This window comes from Adiantum capillus-veneris, chromosome 25 (genome assembly GCF_014529385.1).
Source record: "Adiantum capillus-veneris isolate H3 chromosome 25, ASM1452938v2, whole genome shotgun sequence".
In the NCBI taxonomy this organism is placed as follows: domain Eukaryota; kingdom Viridiplantae; phylum Streptophyta; class Polypodiopsida; order Polypodiales; family Pteridaceae; genus Adiantum; species Adiantum capillus-veneris.
In genome coordinates this window covers 107,139,597-107,166,074 of record NC_140955.1, presented here as the reverse complement: position 1 = coordinate 107,166,074, position 26,478 = coordinate 107,139,597, and the positions used below count along the sequence as shown (strand labels likewise).

The 26,478-nt window shown below is 43.8% G+C and overlaps 1 protein-coding gene across 2 annotated transcripts in view; it reads left to right on the top strand.

Annotated features, from left to right (window-relative positions):
• The first annotated feature begins 391 nt into the window (after nt 1-391).
• LOC147425442 (phospholipid:diacylglycerol acyltransferase 1-like) overlaps nt 392-26,478 on the top strand; it is a 111,696-nt gene continuing 85,609 nt past the window's right edge. Inside the window, exon 1 of one of the 2 annotated variants that reach the window (XM_086499930.1) lies at nt 392-1,170. In XM_086499930.1, the coding sequence (XP_086356056.1) occupies nt 515-1,170 (656 nt within the window). In that variant the 5' untranslated portion in view covers nt 392-514. The remainder of the gene's footprint in view (nt 1,171-26,478) is intronic. The other variant, XM_086499929.1, reaches the window with a different exon arrangement.

Here is a 26,478-nt window from a genome sequence, read left to right as displayed (position 1 = left end):
GGGATGGGCGGGTGAGCTTTACACACCTGACTGCCCAGTTTCAAATAAGTATTAAATAAACGTTGCTGCTGCGTAGCCCATTCTGACTCTTGGTGTCGTCGTGGTGTCAACTCCATCCCCGCCCAACGATGGACAGGGGAATCTGCATGTCCCTCTCCTTTGGCGCTCCCCTTTTTGTGCAACTAACCGTCGCTCACCACCTAGAATCCACGCTAGCACGCCCAAGCTTGGGCAGGCGGTGTGTAACCAACCTTTAATTTGTGAAAGAATGACGATCACTTTCAAGGACAACGAAAGGTCTGGATTGGCGGACATGCTCGTTCTTGCAAGTTTTCAACAGATCCAACTCAAATGAAATGAGGCCACGTATTAAAACATGTAATTCCGCACTTTTTCTGGAGATATCCGCGAAAGATGGTGAGTAGACCATCAGTCGAAGACTGCTACTTGCAGTTGGAGAGCAGTACCTTCTCGCCATAGCCAGCCTCCCCCTTCTCATGTACAGAGCGAGAAGATGAATATCCTGCGCCGCAGGAAGGGTCCACCTATTAAGCCCGCCATCACTCAAGAATCCAATTCCCGCTCCTTGGAAGATGAAATAGACGTCTCTCCGCCTTCCCACATCGAAAAACCCAGAGAAAATAAGCTCGCTCTGCAGAAACCCATAGATGGACCGCTTAATCAAGATGACAAGAAAAAGAAGACGAAGAAAAAGACTCCTTCTGAACCTTCCTCGTCTCTGCCACATGACTCAGATCAAGAAGGTGAGGTAGTGAACCCTACTGAACCACCATCTGGCTCTTCCTCTTCTGGAACAACTAAGCCAGCTCCTGCTGCCCTGCCTTCTCCTAAAAAGGGCAAGAAGTTGAAACGGAGCGCTTGGGGATGCATAGACACATGCTGTTGGCTCATTGGCTATGTTTGTTGCTTGTGGTGGATGTTGCTGGTGCTTTACAAAGCCTTGCCATCGCTTTCTGAGGCCATAACGGGTCCTTTGCCTGATCCACCTGGTGTGAAGCTCAAGAGCGCCGGTTTTAAGGCTCGACACCCCATTGTTTTTGTTCCAGGAATTGTCACGGGTGGTCTTGAGCTCTGGGAAGGCCAACCTTGTGCTGATGGACTGTTCCGTAAAAGGTTATGGGGAGGAACTTTTGGAGAGGTTTACAAAAGGTACATTTTTGACAGTACTCTTTAATCTGTAGTGCTTGATGTGTGGAGTGGCATGGAGCCTATTAAGGTTTTAGAGTATTTGAAGTCTTTCCGATGGAGGAGGACTAACTAGTTAATCTATGTGTCTATTTTTTCCTCTTTTCTTTTAAGAGCCTCAAGATTCAATAAACTTGCCAACGTTTATGTGCTCCTTTGGGGAGGAGAGATTGTGTGGCAAGTACAAAATTATTTACAAGCATATGCCTGAAGGCAATGCGGAAACTTGTATACAACTAGCCACAAGGGCAGAACTGTAAAAACAAAAAATCCAAGATAAAATAGAGTATAAAGTGCCCTGGTAAACTGGAAGGAGAGAGAATGACAATGTTCTCTGAAAGATAGGCACTTCCACCAAAAGCTCACTCTGCATCTGCATACGATAAGCCAAAACTAGCAAGAAGCTACCAAGTGTGATGTGGAGTACGAAACATTTGCAGTGGCAGGAGCTCAATTTCGAGCAATGCTTGCCAACCAGTGTATTAAATCAAAAGCAAGGAGAAAACAGAAGGGAGGGAGCAGTGGATGATGAAGATGGTAGAGAAGAAACCATTGACATCACCAAGAGATCTGGAGAAGGAGGTCACAAGTTGATTACCAGAGCGCTGCATTGGAACAGACAAGGACATGCCATCTAGTATAGACACCAGCCCACTTGTTGAAGGTGGGTATTGAAATCGAGAGTTGGGGAGGGAACTCTAAGAAGACAGTGAGGAAATTGTGGTGCGTACGATGATGTGAAAGCCTGATGTAGAGTTTTGATAGAGAGTAGAGTGAGAAGCCCAGATTCCCACAACCCAAAATAAAAAGAAGAAAGAAAAATAGAAAAAGACGACCCAAAACAAGAGAAAACAAAAGAAACCAAGATAGCAAGAGGATTTAGAGTTGAAAAGACGATCTTTTTTCTTAAGCTCCTTCCTCTCGACGCTTATGTTGGTCCAAAATTTCACCACGACCATTCCTTCGGCTTTTGAGTATTTCTCGCGTGGATTGAGACCATGAACGATGAGAGAGAGAGAGAGAGAGAGAGAGAGAGAGAGAGAGAGAGAGAGAGAGAGAGAGAGAGAGAGAGAGAGAGAGAGAGAGAGAGAGAGAGAGAGAGAGAGAGAGAGAGAGAGAGAGAGAGAGAGAGAGAGAGCACTTGAGCTTGTAGACTTGAGAGCTTTAGAGAGAGATACGAAGAGGGAGAGGGGGAGAGAGGGAGGGGGAGTGTCACAAGACGGGGACCAGGTGCCAATAGAAAAGAACAGACTGAACAGACTTTTAGCTCTTCAATACCAACTAAATTGAGAGAGAGAGACGACACTCGACACGGAGTGGCGGAATTCCACCCCAGAGAGTATTGGCCCCGAACTTTGGCGCCCCTTTCGGTATTTCTTTATGTTGCATCAACACAATACAAGCCGGTACTCCAGACTTTGCACCTTCTCCAGGAAGCATGCCAGAGAATGAGTCCGTGGCAGTTTACATGAAAAGCCTTCAAACTCAAAAGCTTCTGGTCCAAAAGCAATGCCCAAAAATCTGCCATCGCGTTTTGCGGAAATCCGTGCAATTGCCACGTCAGCACTGTCAGCACATTTTGCGGAAATCCGTACAGTTCTGCCACGTCAACAGTCAGCGGAAAATCCGGGTTGTGTGTGTGGGTCCTGCTTTATTTTAATTCCTTGATGTCTCTTGGGCCCCATCGGAAGGGAAACCATAAGTTGGTAGGACTTCTTGTTCTGTTGTTGCTTGTTCTTCTTAGGGTTTAGGCCCCTCGGCTGTGATCTGAAGGTTGGCTTTGCTCTTCACTGACTTGACACGTTAGCTGTTTGTGACATCTTCCCTTCTTGAAAGAGAGTAATCGTTCGTGATTACAACATATCTGCAAAACAACTCAAGTTAGCTCAAAAGTTTCCGAGGGTCATTCCGAGGGACATTCTGAGGAACAATCAGTTCGCTTTTTTTTTTTTGTTAAGGAGTTGGCTTCTCCTTTTGGCTCTTTTGATCGAGGAGTTGGCTTCTCTTTCGTCCAGATCGGAACTCTTGATATTCGGGCGTAGTAAAATTAGCCATCACACCCAGACCGCACTGATCTTCCACGAGTGTCTTGATGCACTAAAATTACATACCCAAGCAATCTCATCCAATTAGGAATATTCAGTGGTTGGACAATGCAACACAAATGCTCACATATGCATGTCACAAGACATAGAACCATAAAGTCGCCGATAAACACTCCTCCTGCATAACCTAGCAAGGTCCGGGCCGAGAGATATTCAACTACTCCCTCATCACTCCTCCCGCATAATGTAAAAAGGTTCGGGCCGGGAGATATAGAGGCCTTTTACAACCGAACGTCCCCCCAGACCGCAGCCTACGTCGTTTGGAGGTGCTGAGAATAATTACTGCTCAGACTTTTTAATACTCCTTCCGCATAACCACCCAGGTCCGGGCCGGGAGTAACAACAACAATCTTTTTCAAGCATACAACCAAACTTTCCCCAGACATCCCGTCTGCGTCGTTCGGAGGTTCAAACAATACTAAAACAACATTTCTCACTACTCCACCCGGGAGTAAAATCACCAATCATTGAAACCAATATCAAAACCAAAGTCAAACATTTCTAATTGGCACCAAGACAACTTCAAAACAGATATCATCCATTTTAAACAAATTTCAAACAAATTTTCAAACAATACTTTCTAGCTATGAAGAAAAACAAGTAGAGAGTTCATTCAGGGTTTTGTTTGGACAACCGAACTTTGAGGACGACTAGCTTATCCTTTTGCATCACGGTGGCAGCTTCAATTTCTCAACCCTTTGCATCATAATCAAAGTGCATTTGCTTTAAGAATTTTGGATGGATAAAGTTTTCTGTAGCTCCGGGGTCAAAGAAAATAAGGGCTTTGAAGCCATTGACTTTGCCATATGCTCGACACAATTCATTTGTACTCTCAAGGCGAATGCCATAGATATAAGGAACTAGTTCAATAGCAGGTCTAGCTCTCTTAGCTGGAGGTGGCACTGGGTTTCTGTCGACTGTTGGTGCGGGCTCCGCTTGTCTATCAGTGCGATGAGGACAACTAGAATGGTTATGCCTTGTTTGAAAGCATTCAAAGCATCGGCCTTCTTGTAGTAAGGTGTCTCTTTGTTGAGGCGTTAAACGAGGCCTTTGTGGCAGAGTTACTGGGAACGGCTCTTTTCATGCCTGGAACGTCGGAACGGCATTTTGGCCTGCTAAGATGGATGGAACGCACCGGAACGTGCTGCCGTTCCGATAGGCTGCCTTAAACCGGGACGGACGGGGGAACAGAACAGGAACGGGCTGAAACGTGCAGAACCGATCAACGGTCATAAACGGGCAGAATTAAATAAACGGCTCACAAGGTTTCCCTATATATTGTGCCACCCCCTCACCCCTTTCCTTCGCAAAGCTACCAAGCTCTCAAGCTCTCTCTTGCTCTCAAGTTGAATCAACTTCTCAACGCTCTCTCTCTTGCTCTCAAGCTACGAAGCTACCAAGCTCTCAAGCTCTCAAGCTCTCTCTTGCTCTCAAGCTCTCAAGCCTCAAGGCTTCAAGGCTTCAAGGCTCAAGCTCTCCTCCCTTGGGCTCGACTCTCAACTTCTCAAGAAGTGAAGCCTCTCTCAAGCTCTCTATCGCGATTCTCAAGCTTCTTTATCCATCATTCCATTTTCTTCCTCTTGTACAACCCCCTCCGTTCATGTGGGCAACACTCAAAAGGTGAAGGAATGGTTGTGGTGGGATGAAGTGACCTCGGAAGGCACCTTGTCGGCTGCGGGAGATTCTTGTGCATGGGCATGCAAGTTATGCTCTTACACGCGGAAAGGGGGGGATGACAAAGTGAGGGCACACTTTCTTCGAGTGCCGGGACATGAGGTGAAATTTTGTACCAACGTAACGATCGAGAAGAGGAAGGAGCTCGAGGAAAAGGTTCGGCAATTCAACCATAAAGCCAAGCCCGCACGCAAAGGTATCGACCCAAAGATCCTCATTTTCCCTTCTTCCTCTCTACCCGGTGCCGACGTCGGTGGATCTTCATCGGGTCCGATTCGTCGCCAAAGGACCCTTGCTACCTCTTGGGACCCAAAGAAGAAGGAAGAGGTGGATGCAGCGTGGCCCGATTCTTCTATCACGACCATATCCCATTTGTCGTGGCGAGGCGTGTTTTATAGTTATCAGTCTTCTCTCTCATTTCTTCCGTTATCGTCATTTCCGCTTTTTGATACTAACCTCTTCTATGTTCGATCAAAATAGGTCGGAGTATTGGAAAGTTATGGTGCAACGGATAGGAGAGTATGGCACCCGCTATGTGCCGCCATCTTTAGAGGCTCTCCGAACCACTTTGCTCGATCGAGAGAAGGCTATCGTGGAGTAAGCAACACTCAATATTCAACGTCTTTGGGCAAAACATGGTGTTTCTCTCATTGCCGACAGGTGGAGCAATACAAGGAAGAGATCTATCCATGGCCTCATCGCATACTCGAGTGGAGAGATGTACTTTGTGAACTCTCATGATGCCATGAAGGATCAGTCGACTCCCTCTGCATCTGGAGATGCGGGTAGGGATCACAATGAAGATTCCGGCAGAGAGTATGGCCCGCCTTGGCCTACTCAGGCGGAGCAAAGAGAGATGAATCGTCGTCAATTGATCGGCGATGCAACAAAGATGATGCTCAGTTTTGCGAAGGATCCGAAATTGGAAAAATATATGAGCGAGACTTCTTTTCAGGAAGTGCATGCGCAGTGGCAGAAAACCACACCACCACCATTGAACCCCGCTCTCAAGAAACCTTTTGATCACAAACAGTATTCAGAGAAGGAATTACAAGATGTGGTTGATGCACGGATTGCTTAGCTTTTTGACGCACAAAAGAAAGCCAAAAAGCACGACAAGAAGCAGAAGAAAGGCACCGACTTCCCGGGTTATTTGGGTCGTTAGTCGACATTTGACAAGGCAAAGAAATAGAAGAAGCGTGTTTGATTTGAAGGAGTACCCAATTCTTCTTCTTCTGACAGTTCTTCTAGCTCTTCTTCTTCGAGCGAAGAAGACAGAAAAGGTAAAAAGCGAAGCAAGAAACAAAGCTTCAGAAAGGGCAAGAAAAAGGTAAAGAAAGCTAAATCTTGCCAAGAGACTGACAGTTCTACTGAGGACTCGTCTACAGACAGCTCAGATTCCAATGACGGAAACTTTTACGCGAACAATAAGAATTTTTACAAAGCCAACCAGTATGACTTTCTCGAAGATAAAAGCAAGAAAGTCCGAGAGTTTAAGGAAGGTGGCCACTCGATCAAGTTGGATACTTTTGCAGGATACTCGAATGCTTCGAAGGCTTTGTCTTTTATACAGCAGTTTGACATCGCTTTCGCGGGAGGACGCTATTTAGAGCACTCTAAGATTCGGAGAGCTGCCTCTTACTTTAAGGGGAATGCTCGTACTTGGTGGTCCACGCTTCTTTTAAACAAGACTGCGCCAGTTAAATGGCTGAAATTTAGGAAGCTTTTTATTTCTTCTTGGTTGACTCAAGAATATGAACGAGATATACGTATTACGAGCTGCTTGGAACCATCTTCCGATGACCAAGAAAGATACAATCAATGCTTACTGTGAAAGATTCTGGAGCTCTTTTCTACCCGCCTCTTCATTCAAGAAGATCTCGTTCAGAGAACAGATTGAGCGGTTCACCTTGGGTCTACCTACACCTAGATCCGAGATCACTGCTTGGAGCAGAAGTCAGCTTCTATTCAGGAGTTGATGAGTCATGCGAAGAGGGGCTTTGCCATTCACTTTGGCAGTTTGACCTACCCCACAGATGAGGCCATGAGACAACGAGCCGAACAGACTTCTGGGAATGAAAGTAGAAAGAAAAAGAGCAACCCAGAGAAAAACGATGCACGAGCTTACTTCTCAGGAGCGAGCTTGATTCATCAAGGAGGGGAAGTGCTTTGGATGTGGGGAACATGGACACATCTCTGCGAAGTGTCCTAAAAAGACACAGAAAGAACAAAACGATAAAAAGAATAGAAAGAACAGAACGATAAGGACGACAAGAAGCCTGAGAGTTCGAGAGCAGCTGAGAAACGTGGACGAAAAGGCAAGATGAAAACAGGACTGGTTCCAAATTGTGTGGGTACCGATCCCAACACCATGGAGGAGAGTACAGAACTTTGCCAAGCTTGGGGTAAAGTGAAAGATCAAGAGGCCCTGATCTTCTTTGATAGAGGAGCCAAGGCTATCTTCATTTCACCGGAATTGGCGGCGCGGCTCGAGATCACTCCGGATGAGATGGGACCACTTGCGGAGGCAATTCTAGCGGCACCCGGTAGGGACGTAGCCATTACACCTGTCATTGGCAAACTTCGGTTGCATTGTCAGGGGTATTTGGGGCACGAGGACTTCTTCATAATGCCTTTGGAGGATTGTGATGTTCTCTTAGGGATTCCCTGGTACCACAAGAACAACGCCGTGGTCGATTATCGGGCGAGGAAAGCGACATTGACTACAGAAAAGGGCAGAACCATTGTACTTGATATTAAACTGAAGGGCGAGTCTGTCCCTATTGTATCGGCTTCGACGATTTCTAAATTAATGAAATCCAGTCTGTTTGTTTACTCGATCTTTATGAAAGAATTGAGCGATAAGGATAGGACAAATATGTCTAAACTTATAAAGAACGCCAAGATTTTCTCCACCCTCACGCCGATTGCTTCTTACAGGGCCTACCAGGTGAGTTACCACCTGCTTGTCCTGAAGATCATACCATTGATCTGATACCTGGAAGCACACCACCGAACCGGCCACCTTACCGTGTGAGCCGAGCACAGAATGAAGAGATTATGAACCAAGTGAAAGACCTTTTAAAAAAGGGTCTTGTCCAGCCTAGTACTTCATCGTATTGCTCTCCAATGTTGTTGGTTTTGAAGAAAGACGGATCTTGGAGGACGTGCATCGATTATAGAGCTCTCAACAAAATCACCATCAAGAACAGATTTTTGATTCCTAGGATCGATGATATACTCGACAGGTTACAAGGATCCTCGTGTTTTAGCAGGATTGACTTGAAGAGTGGATATCATCAGATCCGAATCGTGTCGGGAGACTCTTAATCCTCTAAGTCTTGAAAGACGTCTACAAGACAGCCTTTCGGACTACTTTTGGGTTATTTGAGTTTTTGGTGATGCCTTTTGGCTTAACCAATGCTCCTGCGATATTTAACCGGATGATGGACATGATTTTTCGAGAGTACAGGCTATTTGTTGGCACTTTCTTTGACGACATCATTGTTTTCTCCAAGAATGAGGCAGAACATAGAGATCATTTGCTTCAGGTCTTTCAAGCATTACGAGATCACAAGTTAGTGATTAATGCAAAGAAAAGTGATTTTTTCCTACCAGAGATACACTTTTTGGGACACATTGTCTCAGTAGCAGGAGTGCAAATGGATCCGGCCAAGATAGAGACTATACGTGATTGGCCCGATTTGAAGAATGTCCATGAAGTTAGAAGCTTCTTGGGACTGTGTTCGTACTATAGGCGGTTCATACGAAAGTTTGTAGAAATTGCTTCCCGTTTGCATATCTTGACACAGAAAGGAGTCCCTTTCTCGTGGGGATCCACAGAGGTGACTGCCTTTCAGACATTGAAAGAGAAATTGACTACGGGACCAGTTTTGACTTTGCTGGACTTGCAGAAGTCATTTGAAGTATATTGTGATGCTTGTGGTCGTAGTCTCGGTGCGGTTTTAATGTAAGAAGGCCATGTCATTGCTTACAAGAGCCAATTGTTCTCTAGGCCGGAGATGACAGCACAGATTTATGAGAAAGAACTTTTGGCGGTTATCCATGCTCTTACTCAGTGGCGGCATTACCTACTCGGAGCGGATTTTACTGTCTTTACAGACCATTAGAGTTTGCGCTACTTCTTGTCACAGAAGCAGCTTTCGGAAAAGCAGATGCGGTGGGCGAACATCTTGTCACAGTTTCACTTCCAAGTTGTCCATGTGCAGGGACAGAAGAATGTGGTGGCAGATGCTTTGTCTCGGAAGCCGTTGATTTTGGCTATTTCCGCGATACATCATAGGAGCTTCGAGGATATGGTCGATCAATATGCCATAGATACAGACTTTGCAGATACTTTCACACGGATATGGGATGGGGAGACAATAGCAGGATACTCCATTCGGGAAGGCTGCTTGATGAGAAAGACTATGTTGTGCGTTACACAGTCATTGAGGGAAGAGGTTATGACTCAATGCCACTATCCACCTTTTACGGGTCACCGCGGCATTGCTACCACCATGAAGGGGATAGAGAGATACTTCTTTTGGCCGAGACTCAAAAAGGATGTGGAAGAATTTGTGCGCAGTTGCTTAGTGTGCCAGAAGGTCAAGTTTGACAGGCATAAGGCACAGGGATTGTTACAGCCTTTACCCATACCCACCCACCCCTGGGAAAGTATTGCGATGGATTTTATTTTTGATTTGCCAAGAACACAGAGTGGTCACGATGGTATCTAGACTGCTATTGACAGATTTAGCGAACAGGCTCATTTCATTCCAGTGAAGAAAACAGTCAAGCCGGATTACTTAGCGAGACTGTTTGTGGCCTAGATCTTCAGATTACATGGCATGCCTGAGACGATTGTCTCCGACAGAGATCCCAGATTCACGAGTTTTGGAAGGCAATTTGGGAGAACATTGGTACACGGTTGTAGTTCTCGTCATCGTTCCACCCGCAGACTGATGGGCAATCTGAGATTGCAAATTCAGTGGTTCTAGATTTATTGATGTCTTATATCTCAGATCAGAAGACTCAATGAGAAAGGTACTTACCTTTGGTGGAATTTGCCTACAATAATACGATACAGTCTTCGACGGGGAAGGCGCCATTTGAGATTGTTGAAGGTGCTGCGAAGGTTCCACCCTTCCTAAGCACGAAAGATATTATCTTTGAAGCGGATGAATATACGTGAGATTTGGATACGACTTTTGCCAAGGTTCGCGAGACTTTGCAGAAGTCTCAAGAACGACAGAAAAAGGCAGCGGATTGCCATCATCGTGATTCGAAATTGAAGGAGGATGATTGGGTGCTCTTACGTTTTGAGAAGGCACGCCTTAGAAAGAAAAAGGGAAAGGAGAGGCTTTTTCCAAAGCTAAGTATGCGATACTACGGACCTTTCTAGATCACTGAAAAGATAAATGACGTCTCCTTCCGATTGAAACTGCCAGATACTTGGAGGATTCACAATGCATTTCATGTTAGTCTCTTGAAACCGGTGATGTGCCTGATGATGGGGAGCGTGATGAGCAACCTGAAGTAGAAGAAAACCAGGAGATCCTTGTTCTTGAACAGATTTTGGCACATAAGGATACGAAGACTAATGGTAAAATCCGAAGGTAGTTCTTGGTTAAGTTCAAGAACTATCCTGCATTGGATGAGAAGTGGATGGAGGAGGAGGACCTAGCAGATACTCCTCAGATTGTGAAACTTTACCTCGATGCTTTTGGTTTAGCATAGTCTATTCCAAACGAAACTCAGAATTCAGCTTGGTCGGAGATCTGGTGGAGTGGGATGCACAAGAGGGGAGTTGCTCCGCTCCTTTGTCAACAGATGCTTTGATTTAGATACTAGAGTCACTGATGTCTCTTTGAGCTTCAGGGATACTGAAAGTTGACAGTATTTGTTGTATGACTTTAATGAAATGGAATTTCCTGATATGATACTGATTATGATGACGAAACGACTGCAGCATTTTGGTCTGATTGATCTTGAATAGACATGGTTGCAATAGGGGTTAGTCAATCGGACATCGATGAGGTCCCGATTGGACCTAGATGCGATTGCTAGCTACATTGCCGATAAATCATGGTCTAAGATCCGAATGAATGTTGAATGTCGTGTGATGTCCTGTGATATCCTGTGATGTGACTATCGATTTGTTACATGTGCTAGATGTGTGTTCCTAGTACGTAGGTACTAACAGTCAGTGTCTGCTAAGACGGTTTATGGCTTTTGTCGGTTTTGCAGGCGGTCGATTACAATGCTTTCAAGAGGGGGGTATGTCACAAAGTGATGACGTGGCTACCGACAGTAGAAACCCTAATTTCTGCCAGAAACCCTAAAATATTTGCAAATCCTAATTTCTGCCAAAAACCCTAATTTTGCAAAAACCCTAATGTCTGGAAATTTAACCCTAACTGCTGGCTGAAACCCTAAGTGGCTGGAAACCCTAAAAGCAGGCGCTATTGCCACATGGCAGTAGTGTACGGAAGTCCCGGAATTTGCGGAAGCTGAAAAAAAAAGCAAGCGACTTTTTTTTTGGCATGCTTTTGGCTACGCAAGGGAGATTGAGAGGGAGAGAGAATTTGCTTTATTTTTGCTTGCTCTCTTGAGAGAGAGAGAGACTGCTTTTGAACTGAAAGCTTTTGGGGCTCTGCTTTTGGGCATTCCTTGTAATCTTTATATACGTGGTGAGGGCCTCACTTCTCAGAGCATCTGGACGCAAAGTCTGAGAGTGAAACCCTAACCGTTCTTTGTACTTTGACATTGATTTAATACATAAAGAATACCGAAAGGGGCGCCAGTCTTTGGGGCCAATATCTCTAGGCACGGAACTCCTCTGCGCCAGTGCAAATGTATTGTGATCTATGAATTGTTTTGAAGTGGTTATTTGGTGCTGTTGTGATTGATTCTTGACTTGGAGTGTCCAAGTCTTTTACAAGAAGTGCTTTGGATGCGGGGAACATGGACATCCTCTCCGCGAAGTGCCCTAAAAAGGCACAGAAAGAACAGAACGATAAGGACGACGACAGGCCTGAGAGTTCGAGAGCAGTTGAGGAAAGTGGACGAAAAGGCAAGATGAAAACAGGACTGGTTCCAGATTATGTGGGTATCGATCCCAACACCATGGACGAGAGTACAGAACTTTGGCGAGCTTGGGGTAAAGTGAAAGATCAAGAGGCCTTGATCTTCTTTGATAGAGGAGCCAAGGCCATCTTCATTTCACCGGAATTGGCGGCGTGGCTCGAGATCACTCCCGATCGGATGAGACCACTTGCGGAGGCAGTTCTAGCGGCACCCGGTAGGGACGTAGCCATTACACCTGTCATTGGCAAACTTCGGTTGCATTGTCAGGGGTATTTGGGGCATGAGGACTTCTTCATAATGCCTTTGGAGGATTGTGATGTTCTCTTAGGGATTCCATGGTACCACAAGAACAACGCCGTGGTCGATTATCGGGCGAGGAAAGCGACATTGACTACAGAAAAGGGCAGAACCATTGTACTTGATATTAAACTGAAGGGCGAGTGTGGTCCTATTGTATCGGCTTCGGCCATTTCTAAATTAATGAAATCTAGTCTGTTTGTTTACTCGATCTTTATGAAAGAATTGAGCGATAAGGATAGGACAAATATGTCTAAACTTGATAAAGAACACCAAGATTTTCTCCACTCTCACGTCGATTGCTTCTTACAGGGCCTACTAGGTGAGTTACCACCTGCTCGTCTTGAAGATCATACCATTGATCTGATACCTGGAAGCACACCACTGAACCGGCCACCTTACCGTGTGAGCCGAGCACAGAATGAAGAGATTATGAATCAAGTGAAAGACCTTTTAAAAAAGGGTCTTGTCCAGCTTAGTACTTCACCGCATTGCTCTCCAATGTTGTTGGTTTTGAAGAAAGACGGATCTTAGAGAATGTGCATCGATTATAGAGCTCTCAACAAAATCAGCATCAAAAATAGATTTCCGATTCCTAGGATCAATGATATACTCGACATGTTACAGGGATCCTCATGCTTTAGCAGGATTGATTTGAAGAGTGGATATCATCATATCAGGATCGCGCCTGGAGACGTCTGCAAGACAGCTTTTCGGACGACTTTTGGATTATTTGAGTTTTTGGTGATGCCTTTTGGCTTAACCAATGCTCCTGCGACATTTAACCGGATGATGGACATGATTTTTCGAGAGTACAGGCTATTTGTTGGCACTTTCTTTGACGACATCATTGTTTTCTCCAAGAATGAGGCAGAACATAGAGATCATTTGCTTCAGGTCTTTCAGGCATTACGAGATCACAAGTTAGTGATTCATGCAAACAAAAGTGATTTTTTCCTATCAGAGATACACTTTTTCGGACACATTGTCTTAGCAGCAGGAGTGCAAATGGATCCGGCCAAGATAGAGACTATACGTGATTGGCCCGATTTGAAGAATGTCCATGAAGTTAGAAGCTTCTTGGGACTGTGTTCGTACTACAGGCGGTTCATATGAAAGTTTGCAGAGGTTGCTTCCCATTTGCATATCTTGACACAGAAAGGAGTCCCTTTCTCGTGGGGACCCACAGAGATGACTGCCTTTCAGACATTGAAAGAGAAATGGACTACGGGACCAGTTTTGACTTTGCCGGACTTGCAGAAGTCATTTGTGATGCTTGTGGTCGTAGTCTCGGTGCGGTCTTAATGCAAGAAGGCCATGTCATTGCTTATGAGAGCCGATTGTTCTCAAGGCCGGAGATGACAGCACAGATTTATGAGAAAGAGCTTTTGGCGGTTATCCATGCTCTTACTCAGTGGCGGGCATTGTCTACGTGGAGCGGATTTTACTGTCTTTACAGACCATCAGAGTTTGCGCCACTTCTTGTCACAGAAGTAGCTATTGGAAAAGAAGATGCGGTGGGCGAACATCTTGTCACAGTTTCACTGCCAGATTGTCCATGTGCAGGGACAGAAGAATGTGGTGGCAGATGCTTTGTCTTGGAAGCCGTTGGTTCTGGCTATTTCTGCGATACATCATAGGAGCCTCGAGGATATGGTCGACCAGTATGCCACGGATATAGATTTTGCAGATATTTTCACACGGATACGGGATGGGGAGACAGTAGTAGGATACTCCATTCGAGAAGGCTACTTGATGAGCAAAACCATGTTGTGCGTTACACAGCCGTTGAGGGAAAAGGTTATGACTGAATGCCACTGTCCACCTTTTATGGGTCACCGCGGTATTGCTACCACCATGAAAGGGGTAGAGAGATACTTCTCTTGGCCGAGACTCAAAAAGGATGTGGAAGAGTTTGTGCGCAGTTGCTTAGTATGCCTGAAGGTCAAGTTTAACAGGCATAAGGCATAGGGATTGTTACAGCCTTTACCCATACCCACCCGCCCGTAGGAAAGTATTGCAATGGATTTCATTTTTGATCTCCTGAGAACACAGAGTGGTCACGATGGTATCTGGACTGCTATTGACAGATTTAGCAAACAGACTCATTTCATTCCAGTGTAGAAAACAGTCAAGCCGGATCACTTAGCGAGACTGTTTGTGGCCCATATCTTCAGATTACATGGCATGCTTGAGACGATTGTCTCTGAGAGAGACCCCAGATTTACGAATTTGTTTTGGAAGGCAATTTGGGAGAACATTGACACGCGGTTGCAGTTCTCGTCATCGTTCCACGCGCAGACTGATGGGCAATCTGATGTTGCAAATTCAGTGGTACTAGATTTATTGAAGTCTTATATCTCAGATCAGAAGACTCAATGGGAAAAGTACTTAACTTTGGTGGAATTTGCCTACAATAACACGATACACTCTTCGATGGGGAAGGCGCCATTTGAGATTATTGAAGGTGCTGCAAAGCTTCCATTCTTTCCTAAGCATGAAAGATAAGATTTTTGAAGCGGATGAATATACGCGAGACTCTATCCAAAATGCCTTCGCTTAGACTGCAATCATGGCCAGATATGCCCAACATGTCTATGGCAAGGTAGCTCTGGGTTGCTTTAACCAAATGCAAAGGAAGACCTTTCTCTAGATGCAATCACCAATGCTAGCACCTTCAGAGATTTTTATAGAAACACGTTGAGCATGGTAATGCTTATATTGTGGGAAATGAAGCTCTAGGCTATCTTATCCATATGAAAAGAGAGGGACTTTGTCCAGATGCAATCACATAAACTTGCACCATGAAGTCCTATGGCCTTATGCTGAAGACCTTCACATGGGTGAAAGAATTCACAATGAGATTTTTAGTTAGGAGTTGTTGGAGAAACATGTTGTGCTTGTCACAACTAATTTATTAATGTGTACATTGTTGGAATTCAACTCAAATGACACATGAAAATCCATATGCCTACCTTGTCCCCTAAGTCATTATGTTCATTTTGCGTTAACCATGTATGATGAACCTAGCTTTATGATCATTATACACACTACCCACCTTCACATTTGTATTCACATTGATTACATTATTATGAAGTTAAGCTACGTGCTATGTTTTCTACTTAGAAATTATGTTTTGATGATGAGTTGATATTGTATGCCACAAAGAGTATGGACACTTTACATGCTTGAATTTGAGTTCCAAGGTGTGGAAAAGGTGAAATAGAACCATTAAAACACATTGGGATACTATTTTGCACCAAAATGATAGCAAAAAGCTAAAAAAAAGTGAAACGATTACAAAGCACAAAAGTAGAATCTTGCAAATAAAATGCACTCTAGTGCATGCACATTGTGCATATAATCAATGATATATAGTGCTCATTGATGAATTGATATGCAAAAGAAACAATCAAAGATACCAATTTCAATTGCTATTCGGTAGAAGGTCACAACTATGGGTAACCATTGTAACAACTTTGATAGAAGAAGCATCAAGAAAAATCACTGGAAAAAAACATGATCTTACCTTCGTGCTAAAGAAGCATGCGAGTCCACTGCATGTGGACATTGCATCAAATAGAATCCACTATGACCAATAGGTGGATAATGATGTCCTTGATAGAGTAGTTGGTGTTATAGCCAAAGCATAAACAGTGATTGAGTGGATTCAATTTCACCTTTTGGTGCACCGTGCATGAAACTCTGAAAAAGAGAGTGGTAAGCCCTTGGCAATAATGATGGTTGGGGAGTTGATATGTTTAAGCTCCTTGCATTGTCCAAAATTAGAATTAACGTTTTCAAGCAAAAATTGACCTTGTTTTACAAGAGTGCCAATCCTCATATCTATGTGCCATTGTCCTTGATCTTAAGTCAATGAGCAACACATTCTCATGGGGTAGAAACCTTGCTTCTCATTATATCCCTACAAAGAACTTTGGTTTGCACAGCAGGAGATCCTTCCAAATTAAAGGTTGAAAACACAAAAAAAAACAAGAAGAACTTGAAATTGTCGAAGCTTTTTACCCATTTTTGGCTAGTTGTCTCAAAATTTGAAACCACATGCTCGATGAGAGTGAATTTCAATTTGATATTGTTGTCCGTGTTTGAACGTGGATCATAGACACGGATTCTGATAGAATGAGAGTTTTTGTATGTACCATGTAAGCCCTCTCGTGAAAGACCATTTAGACACATTGCAAAGTCCCTGCAAGTTTGTATGCTAATAGAATATCTCAAACTTTGGAATATTTTATGCAATATTCCTAAATTTAAAGCCTTGCTTCACAAAAGTACATCATAAGAATAAAACACGATGGAGCTTCTGTGCTCATGGCCAGCATATGTTTCTTAGATTGCCCAATGTTGAAAGGAGATAGCTCAAGAAACGTAGCTATCAAACTTCATTTGACTTCAAAACCTTGCTTGATAGAAGCAACTTTTGCTTTCCAAGCTTGCATTGTAGAGAATTCAATAAGTTTAAAATTGTAAACGTTTAAATTTAACTTTCTTACCAACTTTGAAAAGCACTTTTTGAATATTTTGGGTGCTTGAATCACCACCCTTGGCATCAAGATTTGTATCATTGCTTAGAGTGGTTTGTCTATGCAAGATACCTTACATGTGTAGAAGATTTTCTTTACTGTGTACAATTGCAACTTGATTGGCTTAATGGGCTGAAACTCTATGAAGAATCAAAAAGATATTCCCCACACTCCTGCTTGTGTTGGATTTTCTTGTCGCATTATCAAACCCCGTCTTTGCTTAGCCGTGCTTGAATCCATGCTTGATGAGAGCCCTCTTGTTGAGGCCATTGCTTTTTTGCCAAGCCAAAAACCATCACCTTGCCTTTGCCAAATTTAATTATTGCCAAAGCAAGAGGAGCTCCTAGCCATGCTTGAAGCCCTACTCGAAGACAAGGCAATACCTAGCCTTGTCTAAATTATAGAACAGAATCAACCTTGTCAAATTCAATTCCCAAATTTTGTTGAATGTTTCAAATTTGATTGTGACCATGATCTCTTGCTTCTTGCTTGGGTCTTTCTAAAGAAACTGCCATGCTGAGAGCCTTGCCTCCTTTGCGTCACACCCCCCAATAAGTAAGGGCCACCAAGGGCATTTTGTGTGCAACCACTTAAAGTTGGAGCCATATCAATCATGGAACGATGACACAGAGGGAGAGAGAGGAGATCATTGTGGCCTATGTAGACCTTGGCTTTGGCACAATGAAGAAACAAAGAAGATTGCCCTCACCATGGTGCTCCTTTTTGTCTACATCACCATTGCAAACATCTTTGCCCACCATAGTGCATTCCTCCAACTAGGATTCTTTTACTGTAGCTCCTCTTCCCACCTTGCATCCCTTGTATGCAGGGACTGTGTCACGTGTGTGTCTACTCACCATGGGAGCTTTGAGAGAGAGAGAGAGAGAGAGAGAGAGAGAGAGAGAGAGAGAGAGAGAGAGAGAGAGAGAGAGAGAGAGAGAGAGAGAGAGAGAGAGAGTACATGCTTCATGCAAAGCGAAAACTCCAACCCTCTCTTCCATGCTACCCCCCTCCCCTAAGCTTTGATACTAGTGAAAGGACATGGGAACTACTACATGCTCATGTCAACCACATTCTTATCCCTAAATAGACCCTTGATCTCTATTTTAGGAGTCCCCTTGACCATGCATAGGTAGATGAGGGCCTTGCCCCTCCAGTCCTACCTTAGGCATGAGAGTCAGGAAATTATTTTCAGAAGTTTAAGGATGTATTTGTCTGGGAGAATACAGACTTGAAAGGAGTAGATCCAAAGGTATGTGAAAATCGAATATCACTGAAACCAAATGTAGAACCAATGAGGCTCTAGAGGTATATAATGAATCTAAATTATGCCAGAAAGAAATTGAAAATCTATTGAAAGCGTGATTCATCTCACTAAAGTAGCAAGCATTGATTGGTTGTTTTTGATAGTGGTTGTTCCAAAGAAGAACCACTATCAAGGGTCTCTATTGATTAATTGAAAGCTCAATGCTCAAACCATTAAGGGCTCATTTCCTCTTTATTCACTGATATGATGTTGGATGATATTGCTAGCCACAAGATGTGTAGTTTCATGGATGGATATTGTGAGTGCGTGAATGCGATGCATGTTCGGAGAGCAAGAAGGAGAGAGAGACAGAGTACACAGGATGTGGGTGGAGTAGCTCAACACTATGTATGTGAGAGAGCCCCTTATTCTTCTATCTAGAAAAGAATTAGGTGTGTACAAGTGATGGGCGATCGGAAATCTCTGACGTGTCCGACAAAGGTAAGAGGCACACTGCCTTTACCCCAACAAATTCCCACTTAAAGGCGATGTGCCGATAAGTGAGACCTACTAGCTAAACTACTAGTATGTACAAGAAACTAGGTGAGAGACTCTCTCAACCTATGCCCACTGGCTCACTCTATCGATCTACACATAGTTGTATCGGCTCTGGTGGTAGGCGAGCATGTGTACCCATGCTAATAAATCCCACAAACAACTCTATATGGTCTATAAAGCTCCACAAAGCATCATGCTAGTTTCGATCACTGTACGATGACAATCCTTGCTGCAAATGCTCCCACTGCAGCTGCTAGATCGGGCCTCGACCCTAGTAAGTCGAACATGAGATGCTCAAATGTTGGCAAAATCTGCACAAAGCTAGCTGTACTTGCCTCCTTTGCGTTATCTTCAATCACTACATCATCAAGACTACCAATCATGTATGGATGTGTCAACGCTGACATTGGAAAACCTACGTCCCTATCCCCCATAGGCAAAACTATGCATCTTGGCACCAACTCATCAGCCTCTAACATGAGCATATCAAAGAACTCCATATATGTCATCTCTGTCTATGTCTCTAGGGAGCAGACTTGCTCTACCTCTACTTGCACAAACTTTGACAACACCTGATGTGTCTCACTAGAGCACTGCTGCTCTTATCTTTGTTTCTACAAAGTCTACTGGCATGTCTTGCAAAACTAAATGCTTTGTCTCATGAGCATGGTGGATCTCAAGTGCAAAAGAGACACGTCTCGTCTCTCACTCAAAGCATGTGAGCAACAAAATCGAGACTACATCGTCTCGAACCTCAAACACATGCATAGGATATATCAGGCTGTTGTGCAGGCTCCTCTGAACCACAATGCATCTAGAAAGACTGCTCTCTAAGCAGTATTTGACAACAAAAGTCTGTTAACTGTCTCACTAAGATCAAGATCTATCTTAGTTGAGGAATGTAGCGCACATGTCGTAGTGTGTATGATGCACCACTAGGCAAAGACAAACAAACGTCTTCTGCACCCTCTATGTCAATCATCGAACCATCGATTAAGTATAGACAACCAAAAGTCCCACTAGAGAAGGTGCTAAACCACTCACGATGCGGTGTGACATGAAAAATTGCCTCCTTATCTAGCAACCAACGTGGAGAAGTGTCACTGCTCAAAGACATGTAATCAAGAGGAACAATGTGACATCGTCGCCAGTGTCATATGAAGCCAATGCTCTAGCATGCATCAAAACCTCATGAACACCATGCATAGATCTCCGCTGCTATCTCATACGTTTGAAACAACAACATCTAATGTGCCCTGTGTGACCACAATGCCAACAACACAAGTATTGGCAAGAACGAGACCACCGTCTCTCAAGAGTCATCGTTGTAGACTCTAAATTGCCACACATATCTGCAACCATAAGTGAATGCCAAATGGCAACAAAGTGGGAAGTAACTTGACCACTACACAATCATGAAAACCATAACCAATCGCATCAAAACCAATGCTCACATATGTAAAAACCAACTCCAAAATCTGCTATCTGCAAGCATAAACTAGGACACACTGCTCAACCGAGCATAAAGCGCATAACCATATACGCAAGTAGGGAGAAAACTAGCTCAAAATGCATTCCAGAAGAGTGACTGCTTGCAAAAGTCTGCATAAAACCTATGAAACATGTGACTGGCAAAGTTGTAGCCACACAAGCATACATAATCCTCACTCCTGTGAGAGTGGGTACAAGAACATTACACTGTGTCCAAACTGACAAAACATGTCAATGTGTGAGTAACGCTTGATCACTAAAACCTTTAGAGAGTAAACTGCAAATACGCATAAACCATGGCGAGAATCTGGGAAAAATCCGACAGAGTTTTCCCTGAAAATTGAGCAAAAACTCAAGTACAATCTCTACCATAAACCATAACACTACTCAACGCCAATAAGTAGAAATGCCAAAATGGCTCCACATTTTCACATACAATGGCAATCCACACTCAACGTACATCAGCAGAGTGACCGTGCATAAGCAAGCACCAAAAGAGTTCCAATCCAAAAACTTGATCAATGTGAAAACAATGCTCTCAAGAGAGCTCACAGGCAGTTGAAAGTGCTCGCCAAAATGAATGTACAATGGGCATCAACCATGTGCCATCACCATATGCAGACCATCCGCAAAGACCATGAATCCAAGCACAATATCACTATCAAAGTATCCTGTGAAAACCTGTGAAAGAAGCTCCACTCGTGTGCTCCAAAAATTCTCTCTCAAGAGATCGCTTTGATGGTGTGTAAATGCCTCCGTACTTCGTTGCCCAAATCTACCAAAAACCCTCAAACCACAAGCTAAAATTGCATCTTAAGCTCATAATTTATGCACCTAATTTTGAGCACGTGGCGTGCTTCCAAAAGTGCATCAAACTCGCACACTATGCAAAAACAAAAACCTGCAATTTTTGTATATAGTCAGTCTGAGCTGAATATCAGCAAAACGGTGAGAATTTGTAAAACGTTTCTTCTGGAAAGTTGTAGACCACGTCAAAATGGATGGGGAATGTGGGTGGAATTCTCAAATTTGCAATCTACAAGGAGAAAAAGGAATTTGAAAACAGTGATGTTACACAGTTTTTAGGGCAGCACCTTCACTTACACAATTTTCATCACTCTCTTTTGAGCTTCCACAAGAGTATACATCACTCTCAGCTGAGCTCACAAGCTCCCATTGTATTCTCACAAAGCTTTTAAATCTTTCTTGATCTCTCCACTACCGCCAAGCTCAAGCTACCATAACCGAGCTTTGTCGCTTCCGACCTGTCGGGAAGCCATCGCTCACATCATTCGCCGCCGTAGCTCTGATACCAATTGTGAGTGCACAAAGGAGATGCATGGTCGGAGAGTGAGAAGGAGAGAGAGAGTACACAAGATGTGGGTGGAGCAGCTCAACACTATGTATGTGAGAAATCCCCTTATTCTTCTATCTAGTAAAAAATAAGGTGTGTACAAGTAATGGGCGATCGGACATCTCTGAGTGTCCGACAGAGGTAAGAGTTTACCCCAACAGATATAGTGGCTACAATAAGATAAGGACATTACTAGAGGATAGAAAAGAAAAACATTCATCACTAAATGGAGAGCTTTTATGTAGTTAGTAATGCCATTTGATTATGCAATGCTCTAGCAACCTTTTAGCAATGTATGATGGAAATGTTCGGTGAGTTTCTACACATGTTTTTGGCGATATTTGTAGATGACTTTAACATTTTTTCAATTGAAAATATGCATCTCCTATTCTTGAAAATGGTGTTTGAGGGATGGAGGGAGTCGCTCCGCTTCTTTGTCAACAAATGCCTTGATTTAGATACTAGAGTCACTGATGTCTCTTTGAGCTTCAGGGATACTGAAAGCTGACAGTATTCTGCTGTATGACTTTATGAAATTGAATTCCTGAATATGATACTGATTTGTTCTTGACTTCTTTTAAGTGTAGGAACTGATAGAGGAAATGACTGCAGCATTTTGGTCTGATTGATCTCGAATAGACATGGTTGCAATAGGGGTTAGTCCATCGAACATCGATGAGGTCCCGATTGGATCTATATGCGATTGCTAGCTACATTGCCGATAAATTATGGTCTAAGATTTGAATGAATGTTGAATGTCCTGTGATGTGACTGCCGATTGGTACATGTGCTAGATGTGTGTTCCTAGTACGTAGGTACTAACAGTCAGTGTCTGCTAAGACGGTTTATGGCTTTTGTCTATTTTGCAGGCGTAATCGAGGGCGATTATAATGCTTTTAAGAGGGGGGTATGTCACAAAGTGATGATGTGTCTGTCCGAGAGCATGCGGGAAACCCTAACTTTGACTTTTGAACCCTAATCCTAAAACCTGCAAACCCTAAAATGTGCCAGAAACCCTAACCCTAAAATTTGTCCTAAACCCTAACCCTAACCCTAGCAGCAGAGGGGCATATTTCCGGATAATGCGTTGGAATGCTGACGTGTACTGTACGGAAAAAAACATATATATATTTTTTGATTTTCAGCCCTCTAGCGACGGCAGCTTTGCTTTTCCTCTACGCTTTGGCAAGGAGAGAGAGAGAGAGAGAATTGATTGCTTTATTTTGCAGAACTCAAGAGAGTTTGTGTGAGATAGAGAGAGAACAATTTGCTTTTGATTTGGAAGCTTTTGGGGCTCTGCTTTTGACATCCCTTGTAAGAACTTTAAAGAAGTTATTTTGGGTTCACTCTGCAGAGCATCTGGACGCAGAGTCTGAGAGTGAAACCCTAACAACTCTGTTGTACCTTGACATTGATTTAATATATAAAGAAATACCGAAAGGGGAGCCGGTCTTTGGGGCCAATATCTCTAAGCACTGAACTCCACCGGGCAAGTACAAATCTATTGTGATTTGTGAATTGTTATTTGGTGCTGTCGTGATTGATTCTTTACTTGGAGTGTCCAAGTCTGTTACAACTAGCATCTTTATGGTATTTGTCACCTTCAGTCTTTTGGTATTGTGGTCACTCGTTTGACTCCCTTGTAGTCTCGACTCTCATTATGGTATGTCACCTTTGGTTTTTTTGTAGTACCTTGGCGGGCCTTGTTAGCCAGAATTAAGCGAAAAGTGTTCTCTCTGACTTCTACTCTTGTAATTATTTGAGAGCTTTCATCTGTAATTACATATGTTATTGTGTACGGGCATTGTGTTTGTTCAATGTTGTGTATGTAGCATCATCCATGGCTGCGGTGCTGCACATCCCAATCAAGTCATAATAAGGTTGAATGGTCTTCGAATCGTGTTTTTTGTGGATATTAGAGTCAAAGGACTCTAGTACTACTTGTATTCAAACACATAATGCTAAAAATAGGATTATTTGGGGGTTTTTTAGCCTCCCGTTCTGCGCTTCCTGTTCCGGACCCCTTCTCGTTCCCCCGTTCCCTAGGGAGGCCCGTCGTCGTTCCCGTTCCGCGTTCCAGGTAACTCTGCCTTCCGGTTGGTTTTCACGAGACTCTCGAGAATTTGCTCATTGTTGCCAAGAGTTGTGGTTAGTGGCTGGAGGTTCTTCTGTGGTAAACTCTAGCTTTCCCTTCATTAGTTTGTAGCCGACCGCGGCTTGGTCCATAAGCTCTTGCATGGTGGTGACTTGCTTGGAGAGACAATATTCTTGCAATGGTGATGGTACTCCAATGGTGCATCGCTCGCATTGGGCCTCCAAGGGAATGATCCTAAAGGAGGACACCAAAAGGTACACGTCGAGAAACCTTTGGTTATAGTCGTCCATGGTTTCGGTGGCAAGCATTTTCAAGTTGCCCCACTCTGTCAAAATCCGGACTTCAAACATAGAAGTCATGTAATTGCGTGCAAAAACTGTCTTGAAAGCTTGCCAAGTCCTTGGAGCATGCGTTTGTGTCGCGATTGAACTCCACCATTGCATAGCATTATCTTTAAGAAATCCCGCTGCTCGAGAAATCTTGGATTCTTCTGTATAGTTCCCCAAAGCATAGATGTTGTCGAATTGCTGTAGGGTAGGAAATGCAATGCTTCTTCTGATCTTTCACCCCGAAAAAAGTGAAAAATTTGATTGTCGTACCGCCATCTTTGAAGTCTTTGGGTTGCTTAGGCACGTATCCTGGGTACGGATAATAAGGGTATCCATATGGGCTCCAACCATTATAGCTTGGTGGGAGGGCCGGGGTAGGTGGTGGCAACGACGGTGGCAAAGGCGGTTGCACTGAATTTGGGTCAGATGGCTTCACCATATTCCTGAAGACTCCCCCGATTGGAACAGACGGCTGGGAAGGTTGCCAGTTGGAAGCCCTCGTACTTTTTGGTGCCGGAGGAGGAGGTACCACTTGAGGCATTAGAGGGGGTAACATGTAATTTAAAAATTGTTGAAAACCTTGCAGCATCGAAAGATTTTACTGAGGATGCCGCGAAAGAATGTCGTGAAGCTCGTTGACAAGAAACTGCAAATATTCTGCTGAATCCATATCTTGGGTTCTTTCTGGCTTATGCCCTATAAGATAGAGAGACGAAGACGGGAGCGTGCCCGATGCACGATGTATGAAGGGTGGGAGTGACTAGTAAGTCCGGGGTCGGCAAATAAAATTCAAGTAGACTTTTGGCCGCATCGGTTTGCTCTGTCTGTTCTTTGGTAGGACCGGTATGCTTTCAGAAAAGCACACGCCTGATGCTCTGATACCACTATCACAAGAGGGGGACCACGTGCCAATAGAGAAGAACATACTGAACAAACTTTTAGCACTTCAATAACAACTGAACTGAGAGAGAGAGACGATAGGCGACACGGAGTGGCGATATATCATCCCCAGAGTGTAAGGTGCAGCGGAAGTGAATGCTGAACTTTGCTCAAGATGAGTGCTCCGAACTGTGCTCAAGGTTTCCTTTTACTTACGGAAGGCTCCCTTTCGTTCCTTTAGTGAGAGAGTGCAAATGATCACAGACAAAGTGAATGACAGTGTGAATGAAGGTACTGAGACTGAGAGAGAGATGGAGAGAAGAATACGACACCAGACTGTTGTCAAATCCTCCTCCAAGGGCCCCTCTCTCGATGGCGAGAGAAGTCTATGCTATTGATTGCACAAATCTGGTACAAAGGTGCTGATGCAAGTTCTTGATGCTATGATGCAATGATGATCTAAGTCGGAGACGATGGCGACGAAGACGTTGATGACGGCTGGCTAAAAACGCTGACTTCAGTGGCTGAATATGCTGGTCTGAAAACACTACTGTTGCAGGGCAGAAAGACGCTAGGTTTGCTGGCTGTAAAACGCTGAACTTGCTGTTGCGAAAACGCTGATGCTGGCTGTAGTAAAAACGCTTGTTTGGTTGATCAGGAAACGCTGGTAGGCTGATCTGCAAACGCTGGTTTTGTTGAGGTCTTGCTTAGGAGAAACACTAGAGGGCCTGCTGCAGATTCTGCCTGTGCTCTCTTGGTTTCTTTTGCTCTACTGAGTGACTGCCAGGTTTCTTTAATATTAACTTAGGAAATTTGCCCTACCGAGTTTCCCACAGTCACTTATTAATAATAAGTGAAAAATGGCTAAAATAGGGAAAATGGATTCTGTGCATTGTAAAATGCTCATGATGGCTACTGACTGTAATGCTGATGATCATGTTGTGTGCAACCAGAGGATATGCAACTATTCTAAGTGCCTAGACATAAACGGCGTGCGCACAAGCTCAGAAAGGTGCCAGAATACTTCCTAAGCTGACCTGAACCCTGAACTTGAAGTAGCTTGTCCACATGCACATAGTGTTAGATGTGCACGTGCCTTCCCTTCCTTTTTAAAGTGAGGTACTGGTACCGAGCTGCATGGCTTCCTTGTAGTCTGCCAACGGCTCTCGGTAATTTTTGAAAAACTCTTCATCGACCCACACTGCTTCGTGGGTTCCTCGATCCTTGAACTTCAAAAACTACTATCTAACTTGCTTCTTTGAGCCATGGCGAAACCGATGCAACAACACTTGCTCCGGCGCCATGACTTTTGCTTCATCGATGATCTCCGGCTCTTCTTCTTTTGAAATGTCCTTTGGAGGTGTTCCCTGGAACACTTTCAACCAAGAAACATGGAAAACATTGTGCATTGACCATGAGTTAGGCAATTGCAATTTCATAGAAACCTCATTTATCTTTTTAATGACAGGAAATGGACCATACATTCGAAAAGACAACTTTGGACACTTCTTTCCAACTTGCTTAAGACGTTGCTTCATGATTCTTAAATACACCCAATCCCCTTCCTTGATAGAAACATCCTGGCAATGCTTGTTGGCCTGCCGTGAGTAA